At 47.5% G+C, this 18,305-nt stretch overlaps 1 protein-coding gene across 1 annotated transcript in view; it reads left to right on the top strand.

Annotated features, from left to right (window-relative positions):
- The window catches only part of HUNK (hormonally up-regulated Neu-associated kinase), a 45,561-nt gene extending 27,649 nt beyond the window's left edge, over positions 1-17,912 (top strand). Inside the window, exons 5-10 of the mRNA XM_027699837.1 lie at positions 94-221; positions 3,972-4,107; positions 7,763-7,931; positions 8,694-8,777; positions 12,964-13,027; positions 15,280-17,912. Coding sequence (XP_027555638.1) covers positions 94-221; positions 3,972-4,107; positions 7,763-7,931; positions 8,694-8,777; positions 12,964-13,027; positions 15,280-15,929 — 1,231 coding nt within the window. The 3' untranslated portion in view covers positions 15,930-17,912. The remainder of the gene's footprint in view (positions 1-93; positions 222-3,971; positions 4,108-7,762; positions 7,932-8,693; positions 8,778-12,963; positions 13,028-15,279) is intronic.
- Positions 17,913-18,305: the final 393 nt, after the last annotated feature.

Below are 18,305 nucleotides of genomic sequence, written 5' to 3'. Positions count from 1 at the left end.
AAAGATGAAGTACAGTCTCTAAACACTAAGAATAAGGTTTTTTTTCCTTGTTCCTGATCACTTTGGTTTCCTTTTCTCCCTGTTTTCTCCCAGTGGGGTGAACATGTATGCCATGTTGACTGGAACGCTGCCTTTTACCGTGGAGCCGTTCAGCTTGAGAGCCTTATACCAGAAGATGGTGGACAAGGAGATGAACCCTTTTCCCACCCAGCTCTCTTCAGGTAATCAAGGGGGTTGTGTGGGACCTGGTCAGATCCAGCTGGTCAGAGCCATTGCATGGAATGGTTGTGGCTCCTGCTGCCAGTGTGTTGTGCTAAGTGGGAAAAACACTTCATCTTAGCCTCTGAAAGAACTGCAGGAGTTGCTGCAGCAGAACTCCTTTTGCTCTGACTTCTCTGTGTCGGCTGAAGAAACACCGAGTTGTGCTGAGTGTAAGAGAAGGGACAAACCTGTGGAATTCTGTGAAACTGCTTTTGTAGAGCAGTCGGTCAGTTTTGCGCTCTCAGATTTTAGCGTGTGGATGGACAAACAGATTATTTTGGTGTGACAGATTCCTGGGCATTATCATGACTAGGTTTGAGTGATAAACTGCCTCAAATGACCTCACATTAATTATGGAGTAGCAATGACACGCGCTCAGAAAGCTATTTTGGGACAGTGACCTGGGACAACCTTTGTGTGTTCACAAAACGCGAAATTGTTGATGTATTAGTGTTAGAAATATTAATTCCTGCTTCAGAGCCGTGTCACTAGGCAACAGAATCATTTTTCAGCTTGTAGCAAGACCACTGTCAGCATTTGGAACGAGCTCTGTTTGGCAGTTGGGTTTTATTTTCGCGTGCCAAATTGGTGGTTCGTGGGGAGCTTCTGTCTCCTTCCCTGGCAGCCTGTTTGCAAAGGACCTTCAGCAAAATGAAAAGATTGCAAGTGCAAAAAGGGCAGCTGAGGGAGGAAACCACTGTTACAGGGTGTGAGAGAAAACCCTTGGGAGTTGTGTCACGAGATGAATTCTCCAAGCACAGATTTACCTGTGGAAGAAGTGGGTAGAGAAGGGTTTTATCCCTGCATAACCTGTTGTTCCTTGTTCACTCAGCTCCTGCATGAAGGACCCTTTTCCTGCCAGCAGTTCATATTCTGGTGTGTTGTAAAGTGGAGGGTTTACAAGTGAGCTGGGATGCTGCAGGTTTCTGTTTGGGGATTTTGTTTCTTTGGGGTTTTCTGTTTGGTTTTTTTGGTGTTGGTTTTGTTTGTTTGCTTTTTGCTGTCTGTTTGACCCAAATTAGGGTGTTTGGAATTTCCACTCCGGATGCTTCCCGTTAGGATTCAGTTGCACAAAATGGCTGTTTTAATGCTCCAGCACACGCTTTAAAGCCCCACTGAGTAAATTAAAAGAAAGATTACACTGACTGCTTCCTGCTGCACTTGTCTGGATGCCAAGTCCCGCATCACTTGCAAAGTTACCTTTGAATTCAGGGACTTGCATGGCATAGTCAACATTTTCCAAGTTTGGCAAAAAATTTACCTCCTAGACTGAGGTAAATTATTTTACCAATAAAGAGCAGTTACATGGTGGCTGTGCAGTGTCTTTGAACCAATGGACTGTTCCCCCAATCGTCGTTTTCTTCCCATTCTCTTTTAAGTGGGACATTTCACTGACTTCACTGGGACAACTCAAGGCTGAACCACCCAGGAAAAGGCCTGTGGAAGGCAAACACTGGGTAGCAAAAAAGATAACATTACTTTTGACAGGCTTCATTTCACTGTTTCGTTCAGCCTCCCATTTTTAATGGACGTGAGATTTTCTCACCAATCCTTCTCTGTAGCATTTGTGGAGCTCACTGGACACCGGTCTCCAGGGAAAGCAGTATTTTGTTTGTCCTGTGAGAACTTGGAGAGGTGATGGCAAATTAATGGACTAGATTTAAGCATGTTAATCTTTCCTCACTGGGAACAAAGGTACACATCAGTTCCTGATCTGAGCCAGGGGCCTCGCACGTTCACTGACATGGCACACTCTGATTTAAAATGACATTTGTTCCTGCCACCATTAAACTTTGGGTCAGTGGGTGGAAACTCTGCTCTGTGAATTGGAGTGGTCGTTAACCTCTTGGGTTTATGGACCTTTTGCTTTAATCAGGTTTTATTTTTCCATAAAACTCATATATAGAGAGTTTTTGCAGGAGTCTCTTTGGCTTGTTCAGTACATTGCCTTTCAATGTTTCTTTTCACAGTTACTGAACATGCAGACCCATCATGTGATAGTCAGTCTTATCACCAAGCAATAAAACACTTTTTTGTGTAGGTTAGAATATTGGGTGACCGTGAGCACCCAAAGCAACCTGTGTAGCAACAGGGCAAGTTTGGAGTTACTGTTTGATTTTTCCCCACTTAGGAAACCATTTTTCATTTAAGCTTCCTCAACAACACAGCCACCTGGTTACTGATTTCAGGTGAGCAGAGGTCAGTGGCTCAGGAGGTTGGTATTCACCCTGCACACATTCCTTTCCTTCCCTCTTCCGTGTGCTCATGTTCTTCCTTCTGGAACAGAGGAATTGAAGTGGAGATGAGAAGAAAAGCCATTGTTTGTTCATGCCCGTGGTTTGGAGGAAGGATTTCATTAGGTGGGGCTTGTGGAATGACCTTGCTGCGTTTTCTCCAGAGATATTTTTAGGCCATACCTGCACACCCAGTTACAACCAGGCACAGCCTCCCAGAGGGAACGAGGCACTGAGCTGGTTTCACTCATGACAGGGAACATGTTTGCTCATGTTTGCTCCCTGGGGCACTAATTTTGTCGCCCCACAGCTGTGTGGCTGACCTGGGAAAGGCTTCTCCTCTCCTTGTACCATCTGACAGCTCAAATCAGCCAAAACCAGCACAGTTACTCATCTCCACCGTGTTTCCCGGGTCCAGGGAGCCTCCAGGGGGGATCTTCTCTCCAGAATTAGTTTCTCCCGGTCTGAATCTGTTATCTGTGGTGCTTCACAAGCTTCATTTAATTAGTCTGCCTTTTGGCAGGGGTGGGGGTGGTGGAGAAGTAAGACATTTAAGGAGACATCAGGTGATTTGGGGGCTGAGCGTGGTGGTGGTGGTGAAGGAGGAGGGTGTTGGCTTGGGAAGGGGTGATTTGTTTTGCTCTGAGCCCATGGGATGTGTGTGGTTTCTAACACAGAGATAAGGGAGCTACTGGAGCGAGAGGAGACGAAGTGGAAGAACAAGGGGTTTGTTGTTTGCTGTAATGGGGATTTGTGTGCCCAGGAGGATGAGGAGGGGGCACTCCCCGGGCGCGCAGGGAACAGCTTCCAGCAAGTTTATGAACTTGGATGTAGACTTTTCCTGCTGCTTTTCTGCCACACTGTTGTTGGAGGAAAATAGCAGAAATGTTTGGTGGTATTGGAATGCCCCTGAAAGCTGAAGGTTCAGCACCTGAAACCAAAATGAAAATGAATTTTGCTGTACTCTTTTAATTGGGCCGAAACCTTCTGCAACTGATTGTGGGCTGGATGGAAGCCAGGAGAGAGAATTTCTCCTCATAATGTCAAAGGGAGCCAAATTTCCCATGTCTTCCTTCCCAGCTCTGCATCCCTTCCCCTCCACTCCCCCCTGGTCCATCTCCTCCTGCTTTAAACACAGTGTTTTCTCTCTGACCTTGCTCCAGCCTCTTGCTCCCACGAGGAAATCAAGTGTTGTCTCACCTGCTCCGAAACTTCAAACGAGCTCTGAGACAAAAACCCTCTTTTTCTCCTCTCCTTTATGACTCCATAAAATCATTGTGACTATAAATCACTGTTTATTTTACTTACTAATCCCTTATCAGTACTTCCATTTTCCCAAGGACATCAGAGCACACCGTAAGGAAAACATTGCTTTTTAGTACACTCTTGGCCAGGCTGTAGTAACTGCACTACTGTGTAAGTCATAAAGCAGATGGCACAGCTATTGTTTGGGGTTTTTCCTTGCTTTCTTCACAGCTGCCATAAACTTCCTACGATCTCTGCTGGAGCCAGACCCTGCAAAGAGACCAAACATCCAGCAGGCCCTGGCAAATCGATGGCTCAACGAGAATTACCCCGGAAGAGCACCACCAAATGTCACCTATCCAAACAGGTACTGCCTGGAAGGGAGGAGAAAGCCTGCCAAGGGTGTCTGTACATCGTGTGTGTGAAAATGTGAACAGCTCTGGAGCTTCAGTTCCACTCCTGTGACACCATCCCAGTGCTTTTTCTGGGATTGCTTTTGCGACTCCATCATGGAAGTTGTTAGGATTAAGTGTTGCTTGGAATGGTCAAAAGCAATACCTTAAATTAGAAGCTGGCATACAGTGTATTATTTGCAGGGTGGTCTGGGGTGCAGATCATGGGATTAATTGGCTCCAGACGTGGGAATGGGGATGTGTGACGGGCAGTTCTGATCTTCTTGTAATTCAGTAAAATCCAAGCTACTTTCCCTACAGAGGCTCTGCCTATTTGTGCTATATCCATAAGGCTCTGTGATTTAAGTGAAAAGGAAGGTCAGAGTTAAGTGATCTTGCCTTGTTGTTCATCTTGAACCTTGCTGAATACATGACTAAATGCAAGAAGAGAACAAACCTCATGGTCAGGGAAACATCGACCCAGGGAAAAAGAAAAAGAAGGAAAGATACTTGTGGTCCACTTTGGTGTTAGAAATAATCTTGCTTGACTTTAAACATGTGCAGAGCTGCCACATGAGCCAGCCAGGCAAGGCTCTCCTTGCAGTCAGTGCAGAGAAACAAGGGCACTCTTTACATAACCATTCATCTGCCTTCTCTTTGATTCTGCCTTAGGATGACTCTGTGCCCAGGAGACACCAAGTTCCTCTCCAGTGGCTGTAAATGGAGCCTCAGGCAGCTCACTTGGAAATACAAGTCTGTGTTTGATCAGATAAAACCTCCTTGCTCTATCAAAGCCCTCCAGCTGCGCCTCACACACAGCCCGGTACCTGCAGCAGGTCAGGCAACACTGAGGCAAAGACAGCAAATTAAAGCCTGATTTTGGTGCTTAAAATTTGATAGTGCTCCCAAATTTCTGTCCTGACTTCAGTAAGAGGAGAGTCCCTCAGTGAAGATCATAATTCCTCCCCCTACACTTGTTACAAACCAGGTGTAGTGTGTGCCTGGAGGTGGGATGATTTTTATCTGAACATGAACTTTTATCTGAACTGTCCTCCGCCCAAAAAGGATTTGGTGTTCACCAGCCAGGCCACCTCTTTGTGGTCTTTGACCTGAGGAGAATCACAGGTTTTGCACCCTCAGAGTTTGTGCTGGATGGGTGTGGAGCAGCTTGGATGCCAGGGGGCATCACCAGGGCCATGCACTGAAACGGGGAGGGCACATGTGGGGGCGATGCCCAGACCTGTGTGGACAGAATATAAAGGTGACCCCCACAAAGAGTTGTTTCACAAGGAGTGAGAGCAGGCAGAGCCCTTCTCTTGACATTCCTGCTGCAAATTTAAGGGCAGTTGGGTTAATTTGCCCAGTGTGGTGTTCAGCAAAAGGAGATCTGAGTGTCTGTGGTGCATTGGACTGTGCTGAGTGTGGAACATGTGAACGTTGTGTGGTAAAGAAAGGGAAAACAAGTGTAAACTGAATGAGTCATTAAGCTAATGAAATCACTGTCATAATGAGCCCAATCAATCCACTAAATGTGGCATCTGTTAAGTCAATGTAAGTGTGACAGAGACCTGGAGGGGTAATTTAATTCTCTGTCTGTTTGAGTCTTAGCTGCAGAAAAGAGGAAAAAAATACAGAAGTAAGGCTTGAATGTGCTTTCACAATTCTTTTGCTTTTGTAGGTGTGTTTTCATGCCTCTATTTTTAATTCCTGGCTTGCAGTTGTCAGGCTTTTGTGAGGTTGTGAGTCCCTTCTAGAGTTTACTTATTGGTGCAGTGTGGTGGGCAACTTCTTCCCTTCTTTCTTTCTCATTGCACTGATTTTCCCATCCTTTTGTCTAAAATTAAGAGGGAAGTAGATACTCCTTCTGTCTGAACCCAGATTTCATTTGAAGCTGTAAAGGATAAAAGCCACAGAGATTCTTTCACTTCATTTTTTTGGTAATAATATTGCTTTAGTTCCATTAGTTGATGCCCCAAGCTTGACCTACCTAGACTTTGTCATACTGGAGCTTTATGGGGGAAATAATCTGTAAAGTTGGAAATATTTAAATATGTGGCCTGACTCCTTTTGAGTTTGCCTCGATGGAATTTCTCCAAGTTTTCCTTAGTGTGCAGATATGGATAAGGTGTGTTGAAACAGTGTGTGAAAAATCCACTGCTGAATTTGCAAAGAATCAATTCCTCTTAATCAACACAGAAGAAGCTGTGTTACGTTCTTGCACTATTCTGGGCATAACACCCATTGTTCCAAAGACAGGAACGTGGTAGGAAAGGGAAGAACGTGGAGATAAGGTGGAAGAACAGCAAAAACTGCATTTTCAGGAGAATATTCTCCCAGGCTTTTTATAAGCTTGCTTTTGTTAAAGAAATTCCCTGGAGGCAAGCAAAAATTTCCCGTTTTGCTGAGCACTTCAAGTGGAAATTGCCTGAATTTCTTGTGCTGTACAGATGTCTCAACGTGCAATGGCCAAGATAAGTTTTGCTTTTGAACTTGAAAAAAACCCCAACCCCAAGCATTTCTTTGGGGCAGAAAGACTGTTAATAAGCAAGGGGAACAAAGGGAAAAGAGTTGTTTGAGATTTTCCAGACTGGTTTTTTTTTTTTCTGTTAAACGCTGTTTTACATCTTGTCCGAGTGCTGTAGATCAGACCCAGGCTGCTGTCTGGGCATTCCTCACAGCACAGGTGCACAGGACAGGAGTGGGAAAGGTGGGAGTGATCCTTTGGAAGGGGGAAGGCAGCTGGCAAAAATGCCCACAGCCCAAGCTCCCCCGCCATGCCTTAGCCAGGCTTGAAATTAAGAGCAAGGAATATCCTTTAGAAACCAAGTGAAACCCAGCATTTCTTTGGAGATGGATGGGAGTTGACAGGTACATCTGGGAATCTGGCCAGCACACTTAGAGGCCTAAATAGGAGCAGTGTTCTTTGGAAAATCTGGTTTTAACTTACACCAAGATGATGCTTTGCCATTTCCACTGCATTTCTCGCCTTGGCTGAGCCTGTTACAGACTCTATAGAAGAGCAGATACGTAAACATGGCTTGGATGTGTGCTTTTAACTGACAGGGCTATAACAGCAGTGTTACCACTCTGAGAGCTGCTGCAATAACCCTGCACATGCCCCTTTTCCAGCAGGAAATTCCCTCTCTTACTCGGAGCACAGATATTGTGCGACAGGTAGGGCGTGAAGCTGAATGCCAGGGGTGTTTCATTGCAAGGAAAGGGACTTTTCAGGGAGCTGTCTGGGTTGGATTTGACCTCTTTTCCTTCAAAACCAGATGGATGCTGTGATTCTGTGATAACCTTGATGGTCCTCACTGGTCGGGTGTAGGGTAACAAACGGCACATCCTGAGCATCACGGTGCCGTTTCGTACCAGGGATGGACACGGTGGGCAGGGTCCTGTTTGTTCAGCTGTCACAGCTTCCTGCAGTGCCAGTGGTTCCCAAAAAGCCTGTCCTGTTAATGGGAAGAGAGAGATAATCACTCCCACGTCCCTGAGCCCTTCAGGCTGTGCCTGGTCCCGTCGTCCCCCCCCCCGGAGGCTCCATCGCCTCTGAGGCTCCATCACTGCCGGGATGGTTCCAACACCAGGATGGCTCCAGCTCGGTGCTCTGCCTCTCTCCCCATGCAGGATTCACCTGGAGGACCTCAGCCAGAGTGTCCTGCTGCACATGACTGAGAAGCTGGGCTACAAGAACAGCGATGTCATCAACACCGTGCTCTCCAACAGGGCCAGCCACACGCTCGCCATCTACTTCCTGCTCAACAAGAAGCTGGAGCGTTACCTGGCCAGCCTGAGGGTGAGCCCTGCTGCTTTCTGGTTCTCTGCACGAGTGGCTGAGCAGGGGGGAAAAAAAGGCCTGAAAGTTTCCCTGCTTGCTGGGAAACTCAAGGCTTCACCCGAGTTTTGGGGTGGGGTTTTTTTTTCCTAATTTTGTAGCACGAAGGGGAAGTATTCCCCAAATTATTAACGTTATTCCAGGTAAAAACTCCCCAGGTTGCGAAGGTAATTGCTGATAGGCTTTGTGTCTCCCTGTTTCCACAGGAGATCCCCTCCTGGAGGGCAGTTACCCTGCAGGAAGCAAAATGTTGCCATGCAGAGCCTTAGGTGTACATTGTGTGATTGTGATGTGCTGTGTCCCTGTATTGACACAGTTCTGTTGCTTGAGATATCAATAACACCATGTAACTTGATTCAGGAGATCAAGAGGAAGCTTAAGAGCTCATTAAGCTTTTATTTAGCTTTTAAGTGAAAACTTAGCTGAAGGTTTGATGTGATCTGACCTCCTGCTGACCTTCCTGGCCCCTGAGTATGTCCTGGGCCTTCCAAATTGGCAACAGCTTCTTAATTTTTTATGTTTCTCAGTTCTTTTCACGAGAATGTTTTCTTGATGATGCCACCAGTGGCATTTAAAATGTAGTGGACCAAAATCATCAGCTCTGTAAGTTGATGCTCCTCCACTGAATGCCAAGAGGGGATACAGCACATTAAGCAATAATTGAACATTAATTTTCTCTAATTGTCCCACATATTTTACTTTTCTGTGCTTTTCTCTCCACAGAAGGCCGAAGGCCAGGACAGTGTTTGCCACAAGAACCAGCTCTACCAGATAGAAAAATACAAGGCAAATAAAGACTCCTATGAGGTAAAGCTCATCAAAGCTTGTTAAAGTGCTTTGGAAACAGATTGAATTTGAGGATCCTTGGTGATTGTGATCAAGGTGATGGGTTTGTGGACCTGTGGAGCAAAAAAAAAAAGACCCATGATCATTCCTGTGCAGGACAAATAATTCCTTTTCAAAGGAACAAATATCAACCCCCTAGAGTGGAAGTGTAAAGGTGACTTTGAGAGTTTTTTTGAAGAAATTAAAAGGTTTTAAGGCTCTGTTCAGCAAAATAATGTGAACTTAATCATAGGGCTCCATAGTTTCATTCTGAGGTGCAAGTTGCTGGTGTTATAACATCAAAACTGAGTCTTCTTGAGACTCTCCTTGAGTCTTAAGACCTTGGTGGTGTAGGGCAGAGAACTCTGGTCTCCAGCCTTCCTGCCTGTGAGTAGAGAAGGTATTTTTTATTGAACCATGGTTGGATTTTCTCTTCCCTGGCTGATTCTTTGCCAAGCACTAAAATTACAAGAGTAATCTGAGCTGTGCAAGTCTTCCCTGCCAACACAAAGAGCAGCATTCTTGAGGAGTCTGCCTGCTTCAAAAGCTGCTCCTCAAGCTCTGGATTGATGATCTAATTGCAGGGGCAGATTTGTGTCGTGGCTGGGTTTGTTTGTCACAAAGACTCCCTGCAAGACAAGCTGAGCTGCAAGCCATGGAAATAGCGGGGCAAAGTACTTACTCTTTTCTTACATCAATCAAAACCATCTTATTTAAAATGTATCAGTAGTGGGTAGACTCAATGAATATAATATTTCACAATGCTCTGACAGCTTATTCAAGCTGTTGCAGAGCAGCCTTTCCCTGGAAACACAGGCAGGTACCGGGATGCTGCACGGAGCATCTCGCTGCTCCCTGGGCCGGCTTCCCCCTGCTGCTGGTGCCACTTCTCTGTGCCAGGGATAGCTCTGCCAGCCATCCAGGAATGAGCTCATGGCTTCTGTGCACCGACCCTGTGCAGGGGAAGCTGCAGCAGGGCCTGCCTGGAGCCCATGTTTGAGTTCCCTGAGGATAACTGGAAACCAACGGCAGTGCTGGTACTTGGCCCCAGTTTGGTTTGTGGGCATGCTTAGGGATAAAACTCCTTCCAAAGCCTCTCCTGCACTCAGAGTTAGTCCCAGGGTAGCTATTTAGAGGATGAGGGGGTGTCATGTCTTTCTTGAAATAGTCACCAGGATGTACTCACAGTGCAGACACTGCAATAATAATAACACAGTCTGTTCTCTCTCTGCATGGGCACAGCTGAGGATAGAAGTGTTCAGGGCCGGCTTGGACAGGGCTTGGAGCAACCTGGGCTAGTGGAAGGTGTCCCTGCCCATGGCAGGGGGTGGAACTGGGTGATCTTTAAGGTCCCTTCCAACCCAAACCCAGTGATTGTACAATGTTTTCTATTGCTTCAGCTGTACTTCCACAAGGGGATCATGTGATTCTTACTGAACCAGGACAGGTGGAGCTGCACAGGGAGGGGAATGCAGGTGCTGGGCTGCTACTGCCGTTTGTATCTAAGGTAGAATCTCCCCTAGAATGCCTTCATGTGGGTGGGAACACAGCCCTGGCAGTGCCCAGCTCATGCCACTGGGATCAGCGGGTGCCACCGGCACTCGGGGGCAGGGGATTTGTAAGCTCAGGAAGTTTCATGAGCTGGAGAGAGAGAGAGAGAGTCCCCTTATCCCTCCCTGCCATTGCCAGAGTGGGAACTGGGAGGCACTGGTCCCCTGGCAGGCGCTGCACAAGAGCAGAGCTGTGTGTGTTGCCATGGGAATAGCAGGGAGAGGGATGGGAGGGATGGTCAGCCCTCTTTCATCCACCTCACTCCAGGGGTGTGAAATAAGGACTTGGCCTCAGGCAGGGGCTGCCAGCAGCTGGGGCAGGCAGGAGGCATGGTCATGCCAAGCCCCTGTTCTCCATTAGGGTTTTTTGGGGTGCTGGGAGCTGCTGGCAGTGCCAGGGAACCAGGCTGTTGCAGGCTGGTTTCACTGGAGCGCTCAGCATGGAGAGGGAGGAGGGAGGCAGGCACGAGTCTGTGTCTTGCTCTCCATCTCTCTTTTAGTGGGAGAGGTCTCAGGGGATCAGTGGCTGTCCCTCCAGAGCACCCAGGGGAGCAGGCAGGGGGTACCTGCCTCCCCCATGGCAGCTGGGGGGCTCAGACCCAGGGAACATGCAGTTTTTAGGAGCTCGTGTCGCTGCCCTGTCACCATTTCAGACGTGGCCAAGGCAAACACCCTTTATCTGTCTTTCAGATCCGTTGCTGGGACTAAGGGTAGGTTTGAGGGTCGAGGTCAGGACAGGAAATAGCAGAGGATGATGTAATTCCCAACCTATCAAGTATAAAGTCCCGGTACAAGTCCTGCATTGTGGGGCAGCGTGACATGGCCAAGCAAACTTTTGTAACTCCCCCGAATGAAATCTTCCTTCCCTTTTAAAATATAGAATAGTGTGTGGCACTATTGGGAGTTTGGGATTCGGTCATTTCCCCCTCTCACAACCTTGGTCATTAAGGAGCAACGTTAATAGTTTTAAAAACACTTCCAAGACCATTTGCAGTGTTCATCCAGCGTGAACTAATTAATTGCTAACACCGGATATGTGAGTTTTCTTTGCTGTGGGTGCTTTAATTGTGTGGGTTGGCTGAGAAAACACACCAGCAGGGTGAAGGCCACTGACTATATTGTGGCAGGAGGTTATTCACACAGCAATATTATTATTATTAATAATATTATTAATAATATCATCATCATCATTGCTGTTGCTACTCCTTCATCCTCATCAGGAGTGACTGTGCAATGCCTGGGCCTGATCCAACACTGTGTTGCTCCAAGCACAGCGTGGCCAGGCAGGAATAAATGCTTGGTGCCAGAGGTGTTTACAGCCTCTGAAGGCACCAAAGGATGAAGGTGTCATGCAGAGTGACAACAGTTCAGTGATGTGCTCATGGCTGTGGAGGGGTCAGCCAGCTTTAGCTTTAGCTGGCCAAAGGGAAGGGAACTGGAGGAGATAAAGGATGGAAACACATAACTGGGGGAAAGAACTTTCCTGCATTTTTTAAAAAAGACTTGCACTCACAGTGACTTTTTAATAAGACGCAGCAAAACGTGCTGCTTAAATGAGAATTATGATCACAGGAAAAAACCCAAACCAACCCAAACAAAAGCCCCTCTTCTTTGAGAGGGACGTCTCAAACCACACCACACTGCTCTGTCCCAGAAAGGCAAGAGATCCTTGAAGCCTTTGAGGGGTAGCAAAATAAAGCCACAAATTTGATGCCTGAAATAAGACTTTTGGCTCCCCCAGAAATCAGTGGCAGGAAGGGGTGTTGTGCTGAATCCAGTGATGGAAAGAAGAGGCAGTGAATTTTCACTGTAAAACTGTGCTTTGAAAATTGGATTCCTCTTCAGAGTCCTACTCCCAGGTTCTGTTTTTCCTCTGTCATGACTGCAGATCAAACCTATCTAGGATACGTGCTCTTGCAGTCCCACCTTCAGCTCTTCCCCCTCATGATTAGGAGTTAGGGCTCAGGGAAAGCTTGGCCAGGAATTTTCTCCCCCTCCATGTCTTGTGCAGTTGCAGAGATGCTGCAAAATCAAGGGCCATATTCCTCCACATCTTACCTGGACAGAAAATAAATTATTTAAAGAGTTTAAACTTACTTAAAGCTCAGCAGCTCACCTTTTTATATGTCAGAGGAAGTGGAATAAGGAGAAATCAAAGACCTTTTTTGGTGCTTAAATAGGGTATTTCAGATATGGAGGAGCACACACCTGTATCTGCTTCCTCCAGTGAGGACAAACGTCCTCTGAAGAGAAAACTTCCCTTTTCCTTTAATTTTCCAAAGCTGTCTTTCTCACTGCCCGGATGTCAGAGCAGATGGGAGCCACGAAATCCTGTCAGAGAAAAATGAGACGTGGAAGATTTAGTTATTCTGAGCAGTCAGGATAAGTTCCTTGTACATGTGAAGTTCTTAATCCAGCTTGGGTAAAGCGGAGTGCTTGTGCCTCACTGAACCTTCCCTTGAGTAAACCCAAACTGTTCTTGTTTGTTTTACAACTTCAAGGACAAAAAACCCAAAGAGCGGGAAAAGAAAGGGGAGATTCTTCACCGTCAGCCCCCAGAGAAAACTGAGAAAAGTCCAGTTTCATATAGACAGCCTTCTTCCTGTCTTGTCTCACAGATCCAGAACACCAAGGCTCTGCTGAAGGACCGGAAAGGCGCCAAGGCCGGGGGTCCCGAGAAAGGTCAGTGGGAGAAACGCCCGTGGTGCGTCCCTGTGAGCGTGTTAATGAGTGTTAATGAGCGTTAATGAGCCTGTCCTCTCTGTGTGTTGTGTGTTTGTGAGTAAAAATGGGCTTGCACGGGAGCTGGTGTGGGAAAGGACTGGATAATGTCATAAAACGTGGAGCAGAACGTCCTGAACGGTGCTCAGCAGTCATGAGCCCTCACTTTTACTTCTCCTCGTGTTTGACAGAGCTCCTGCAGTGCTTTAAAAAAAAGCTTTTTTACACCAAATCATCTGCACTCACACTGGTGTTTTGAAAGCATCAACACCCACCCCAGATCACTGACAAGCCAGAGCTGGTAGACAAGCTTCTTCCTACCAGAGAATGTGTTTTCCTGAGAGGGGGCTGAGGAGCAGCACGGGAGAATCCCTGACCCTGAGGATGTGCCAGTAGCAGTGGCATCCCTGGGAGAAGCAGTGGGCAGCAGCTGATGATGGAGAAAGGGGAAAGGCAGGTGGGACTGGCAAGCTCAGCACATTTCAGGCAGCAAAAGGAGGGGGAAAAACCACGAGCAGGGAAAGGAAAAGACGTGACAGCCAGAGGAGACCATCAATCACACAGGGAGGGAGGGATGGGTGAGAGCTCCTGGCAAAAGGAGGTGGGAGAAAGGAGTAGAGGGAAAGGGGAGTGTTGGTAGTGCACACATGGATGGGAGACCTTGAGGGGCAGGAAGGGGATGTGGCTGGTTGTTAAATAAGGAACTAAATAAGGGGTGATCACTACAGAGCAGTGGGGGGAAATAGAGTGATATAAAGCAGTTGCTGTGGTGTCAGGGGGTTATTTAGAGTGGTGGCTCATGGTGGTTTCGTGCTCGTCCTCATGACTTCATAATTCATCGTTTGGTGCTGTCAACCTGAAAAAAAAATAGGTCCAAATGGTGTTTGTGTGGCAGCAGAGGCACCTCTGCTGCAAGGTAGCAGGAGTCCAGAGAGCTGGTCAGAAATGGGACATACTTCCTGTGAAAAATGTAAAAATAAAAAACCACTTAAAAATGCCCATTTTGCTCCCATTTGTTGTCCCTTTTGGAAGGAAGGCACAGGGGGAAGTCAGCTTATTAGGTTTTGTTCCTCTTTAGGGTTTCTCCCTGCTTTTTTGACCTGAAACCCGAAAATCACTCAGATCTCAGCTAAAGCATTTCTTTCATAGAAACCATATTTTGACACATCTTGAATGAAGTGGTCAAATAATTTTGACCGGTTTTAGAAAGAGACTGGTCAGATTAACCTTGGTCTGCTTTTGCCAGGCAACTCTTGAGTGTGAGATTCCATCCTGTCCATCCATTCAGGTCTCAACCCCTGATGAGACCATCCCTTCACAAGAAATACATGTGAGATTTGTGGCTGTGACCTGAGGGCTGGCAGACCTAAATTATTTGAGGTCCCTTTTAGGTGGTTTGAGAGAACTCACGGACAGTGATTAACTGCTGGTTAATTTAATTAGGGGGACCTGGCAGTCAGGCTCCTTGGACAGCTTTCCATAAAGGCAGCAAAACGTGCTTGGCATGAGCCAGTGCCAGCATCCTGAGGAAACTGAGCAGATCTTCTCCACAAGCTGCTTTGTTTTACTGGGCCAAATCCTGCAAAGATTGTTCCATTTATTTTCGGTCCTTGCTGGGGGAAGGTTCTTGCTGAAGTCGTTGCAGCAAATCTGTTCCAACTCTAACAGCCTGAATCTGGCCAGTGCAGCTACTCCATATTTACATGTGTGAAACCAAGAGCAGATTCTGTTCCAAAATGCGAGGAAAGACACCAGGGATTAACTCACTGTGTCTTTAGGTGTGGCAGTGAACACAGGACACAGATCCAGTAAGAGCCAGGCAGAGTTGTGCTAAGAGAGGAGAAACGTGAGGTTTGTCAGGCGTGGCCTTAGAGGATATAATTAATACAAACAGCTGAAGACACCTGTGGTTTTCCTTTTCAAGTCCTCGTCTCACTCAGTTTAAGCTCTGCTGCTGCCTTTGAGGGAAGTGGCAGATGAATTTCCCGTGGAACAACAGTGTAAGTATCGAGTGAGAGTCGGGGACTTGGGTTCTGAGTGTGTCCCTGAGTCAGGCAGAGGTTCTGAGTGTGTGTCCCCAAGAGCTTGTGGTGGCTGGTGCATGTCAGGCTCCTGTGCAGTGTGTCCCAGGGGATGTGGGACCTGCCTGCCAGGGAAAGCAGTGCCGGTAACTCCAACCCTCTCTCCTGGTTCCCTCTCCCATTGCTTTGCAGACTCCGGCGGGGGGGTGAGCCCTTTCCATGAACCCCTGGCCACCAAGACGGGCTGTGTCACTTCCAGCTCCCTGGAGTACCTCGAGGTCCAGCAGCCGCCCCCCAGGACCCCTCGGCTCCTCAAGAGGCAGGAATCTCCCCCGCAGCAGGAGCCGGCCCGGAGCGGGGGCCGAGCCAAGGACTCCCCCCTCATCCTCAACATCGTGCACTCCTTCGAGTCAGTTGACAGAGAGGACCAAATAGACCAGGTCTCCCCCTCTCACCAGTACAGAATTTTAGGCTCCCCAATGAATTTCCCCTACAAAAGCTCCAGTGAAAGGACACTGTCCCCGCTTTTCCCCCCGGGGAGCACGTCCCCCATCCACCCCACCCAGGTCTCTTTCACCTACGAGGAAAAAGCGTATCCGGCGAAGGAAGAAGCCGTGTCCCCCACCCAGCTGGTGTCCAACAACCCCCTGGGCAGCCCCAACTGTGTGAAAAGCAGGGGCAGGTTCCCCATGATGGGGATCGGACAGATGCTGAGGAAGAGGAGCCAGACGATGCAGTCGGCCAGCGAGAAGCCGCTGGAGGCCAGGATGCCTCAGCTGCAGCAGATGAGCCCCACCCAGATCTCCTTCAGCACAGCAGATGCTGTCAGCGGCCAGTGTTAGCCTGACATCCTGGGATTTGCTCTGCTCTGCTCTGGGATCTCACCTTTTTCCACTTTGAACAAGAAGGGAAAGCCACAGGCATGTTACTGTCGCTGCGGAACACACCCCAGTGCTCCAGCAGGAAACCGGAGCTTTGCTCCTAAGGAAGGCGTTGTCCTACATATTGAAGTTGAAAGGAAAGGGCTCTGCTCGTGCTGTTAAGAAATATTAGCATTTGGCACCCGACTGTACAGTAAAACATGTCCTGAAAGAGCCAGGTGAGTGTGTGTTTTCACAGCTCTCACCTGGTGTTGCAGCAGGGCTGGTTGGAGGCGCCGAGGGTTTGGTTCCTCGAGGTGATCTGTGCGGTGCCAGGAGTGCCAGTCCCGTCCAGGATCTGTGGTAAGACTGTCCCTGCTCCTCCTGCCTGTGGCACTGCTCCAGACATTGGTCACGGGGTGGGCAAGGGGAGAAACTCCAGGTACTCTGTCCAAAGTCAGCTCGCTGACGAGCACTGCCGAGGAGATGAAGGTGCTGCGAGCTTGAATGAAGACACAAGTGATCTAAACATTCAGAAGAAGTGGGAATGTTGGGAGTCAAAGCAGATTTTACTGTTGGTTACATAAAGGAGCTAAAAACAGAGTAATTCTTTTTTCCCTGAAAAACCCCACTGATTTAATCACCTCACTCACAAGAAAGAGGATTGTTTAAAAACAAGTGTTGTCACGTGGAAATTCACCTCACTAAAGGCCTGTTCCTTTCATATGATGGGTCTGCAAGAAGATGCTTCAAACAGAAATCCAGATTGCAGAAGGCTGTGTTTGAACAACCCAGCCCACACCTGCAGTAGCCCCTGTTTCAGCAAGGCAGCTTTGGACACACCTGAAGGCTTCTCTGAGAGACTGCAGTGAATTAAAATGACTAATAAAGGACACATGAACCTGTACCAAGGTTGTTTTATACTCCAGGATTGGTAATGCGGTGGTTACCAAAAATTGGGTGTTATTATGAGCAGTGAAAATTAACTTTCTTAAGAGACACCATGTCCTGCATACTGGTCATGTTTTTCTAAGTAAACAATACATCTGAGAGGTTGGCAACATTTTTTTTTGGTTCTGTTTTTGTCTTCAGCCCCATTTCCTATAAATTAGAAGGTTTAGCCCTATTTACAACCATATTTTTGCAAACAATTTTGTTGCCCCCTTGGTTTGGTGTCCAGGCAAATGCTGAGAGTGAGAGTTACCCCTCTTTGAGGTGTTTTCCTTCCAGTTTCATGAGTAAGATGTTCAGGGGCTGGGGCAGAGGCAGGGGAGGAGGTCCCCAGCAGAGCCCACAGCTGAGCATGTGTTCCTGGCCTAACACCAAAATCTGCATCCCAACAGGATGAGAAAGACAGCCCCGAAATAATTTTATTCATTTTCCCATCAAAAAATGTTGTATTCTGTTTGTACAGAGCACCTGTGCATCCCAGGGGGGTCCGTTTTAGCTCTTTTCATTTAGAAATGTCAAAGCATTGTCATCTCCTTCGTGCTAAGAACATGTCTGTGCTGCAAAGGCAGCGAGCAGGGACCACTGAGATCAGAGACCACTGAGATCAGAGACCACTGAGATCAGGGACCACTGAAATCCCACCTTTTTTGTGTGCCAGACTCACGTACCTGAACAGATGGCAGATGCTGACTTGAATCGCAAACTCAGGTTTATTTGGAACCCAATAAAAGGTTGGGGGAGGCAGGAAAGAGACCTGTATTTTTTGTGAAGACCCAGTAAATATGTGTAAGAACCAGAATGAAAGCAAATGTTAAATCTTTTATTATATTTATAGAGAATATATGAGTGCTACACTGCTAAAACATAACCATGTATCCAGCGTAGACAGTAGCTCTGTACAGTCCAACTGCAGTGGCCACAGAAGGGAATTCCTGAAATGCCACAGTGGAAATTCCAGGGGGGGAAAAACTGTATTTGGTATCATTATTAAATACATGTACTTTTTGGACAAGATTGCCACGGACTGCTGACTCTGTTTGCCAGGTCACTGTGTAAAAAAGGATAATCTCAGCACAAAAACCTCCAGGCCAGGTTGGACGGGGCTTGGAGCAACCTGGTCTAGTGGAAGGTGTCCCTGCCCATGGCAGGAGGGTGGAAACTGGAGCTTCAAGGTCCCTTCCAACCCAAATCGTGTGTGATTCAATGAAAACAAGCAGCAGAAGGGTGAGGTGAGGAGAGGATTGGCAGCACCTGTCCCTTCACCCATCAAGGTGTATCCTTTGCACCTGGGCTGCTGCCCACCCTCTGCAGCTTGTGCAGCCACTCTGGGCATTATCCAACCTCTGTGACCAGTGGAGGCTGGTAGGAATGTCCAGCTCTTCCTTCCTTGAAGCAGAGATCCAAAAG

This window comes from Neopelma chrysocephalum, unplaced genomic scaffold, assembly GCF_003984885.1.
Source record: "Neopelma chrysocephalum unplaced genomic scaffold, ASM398488v2 Primary Assembly neopelma1_141, whole genome shotgun sequence".
NCBI classification, from domain to species: Eukaryota; Metazoa; Chordata; class Aves; order Passeriformes; family Pipridae; genus Neopelma; species Neopelma chrysocephalum.
The sequence above is the reverse complement of the archived record's forward strand: the minus strand, read 5'-3'. Positions and strand labels throughout refer to the sequence as shown.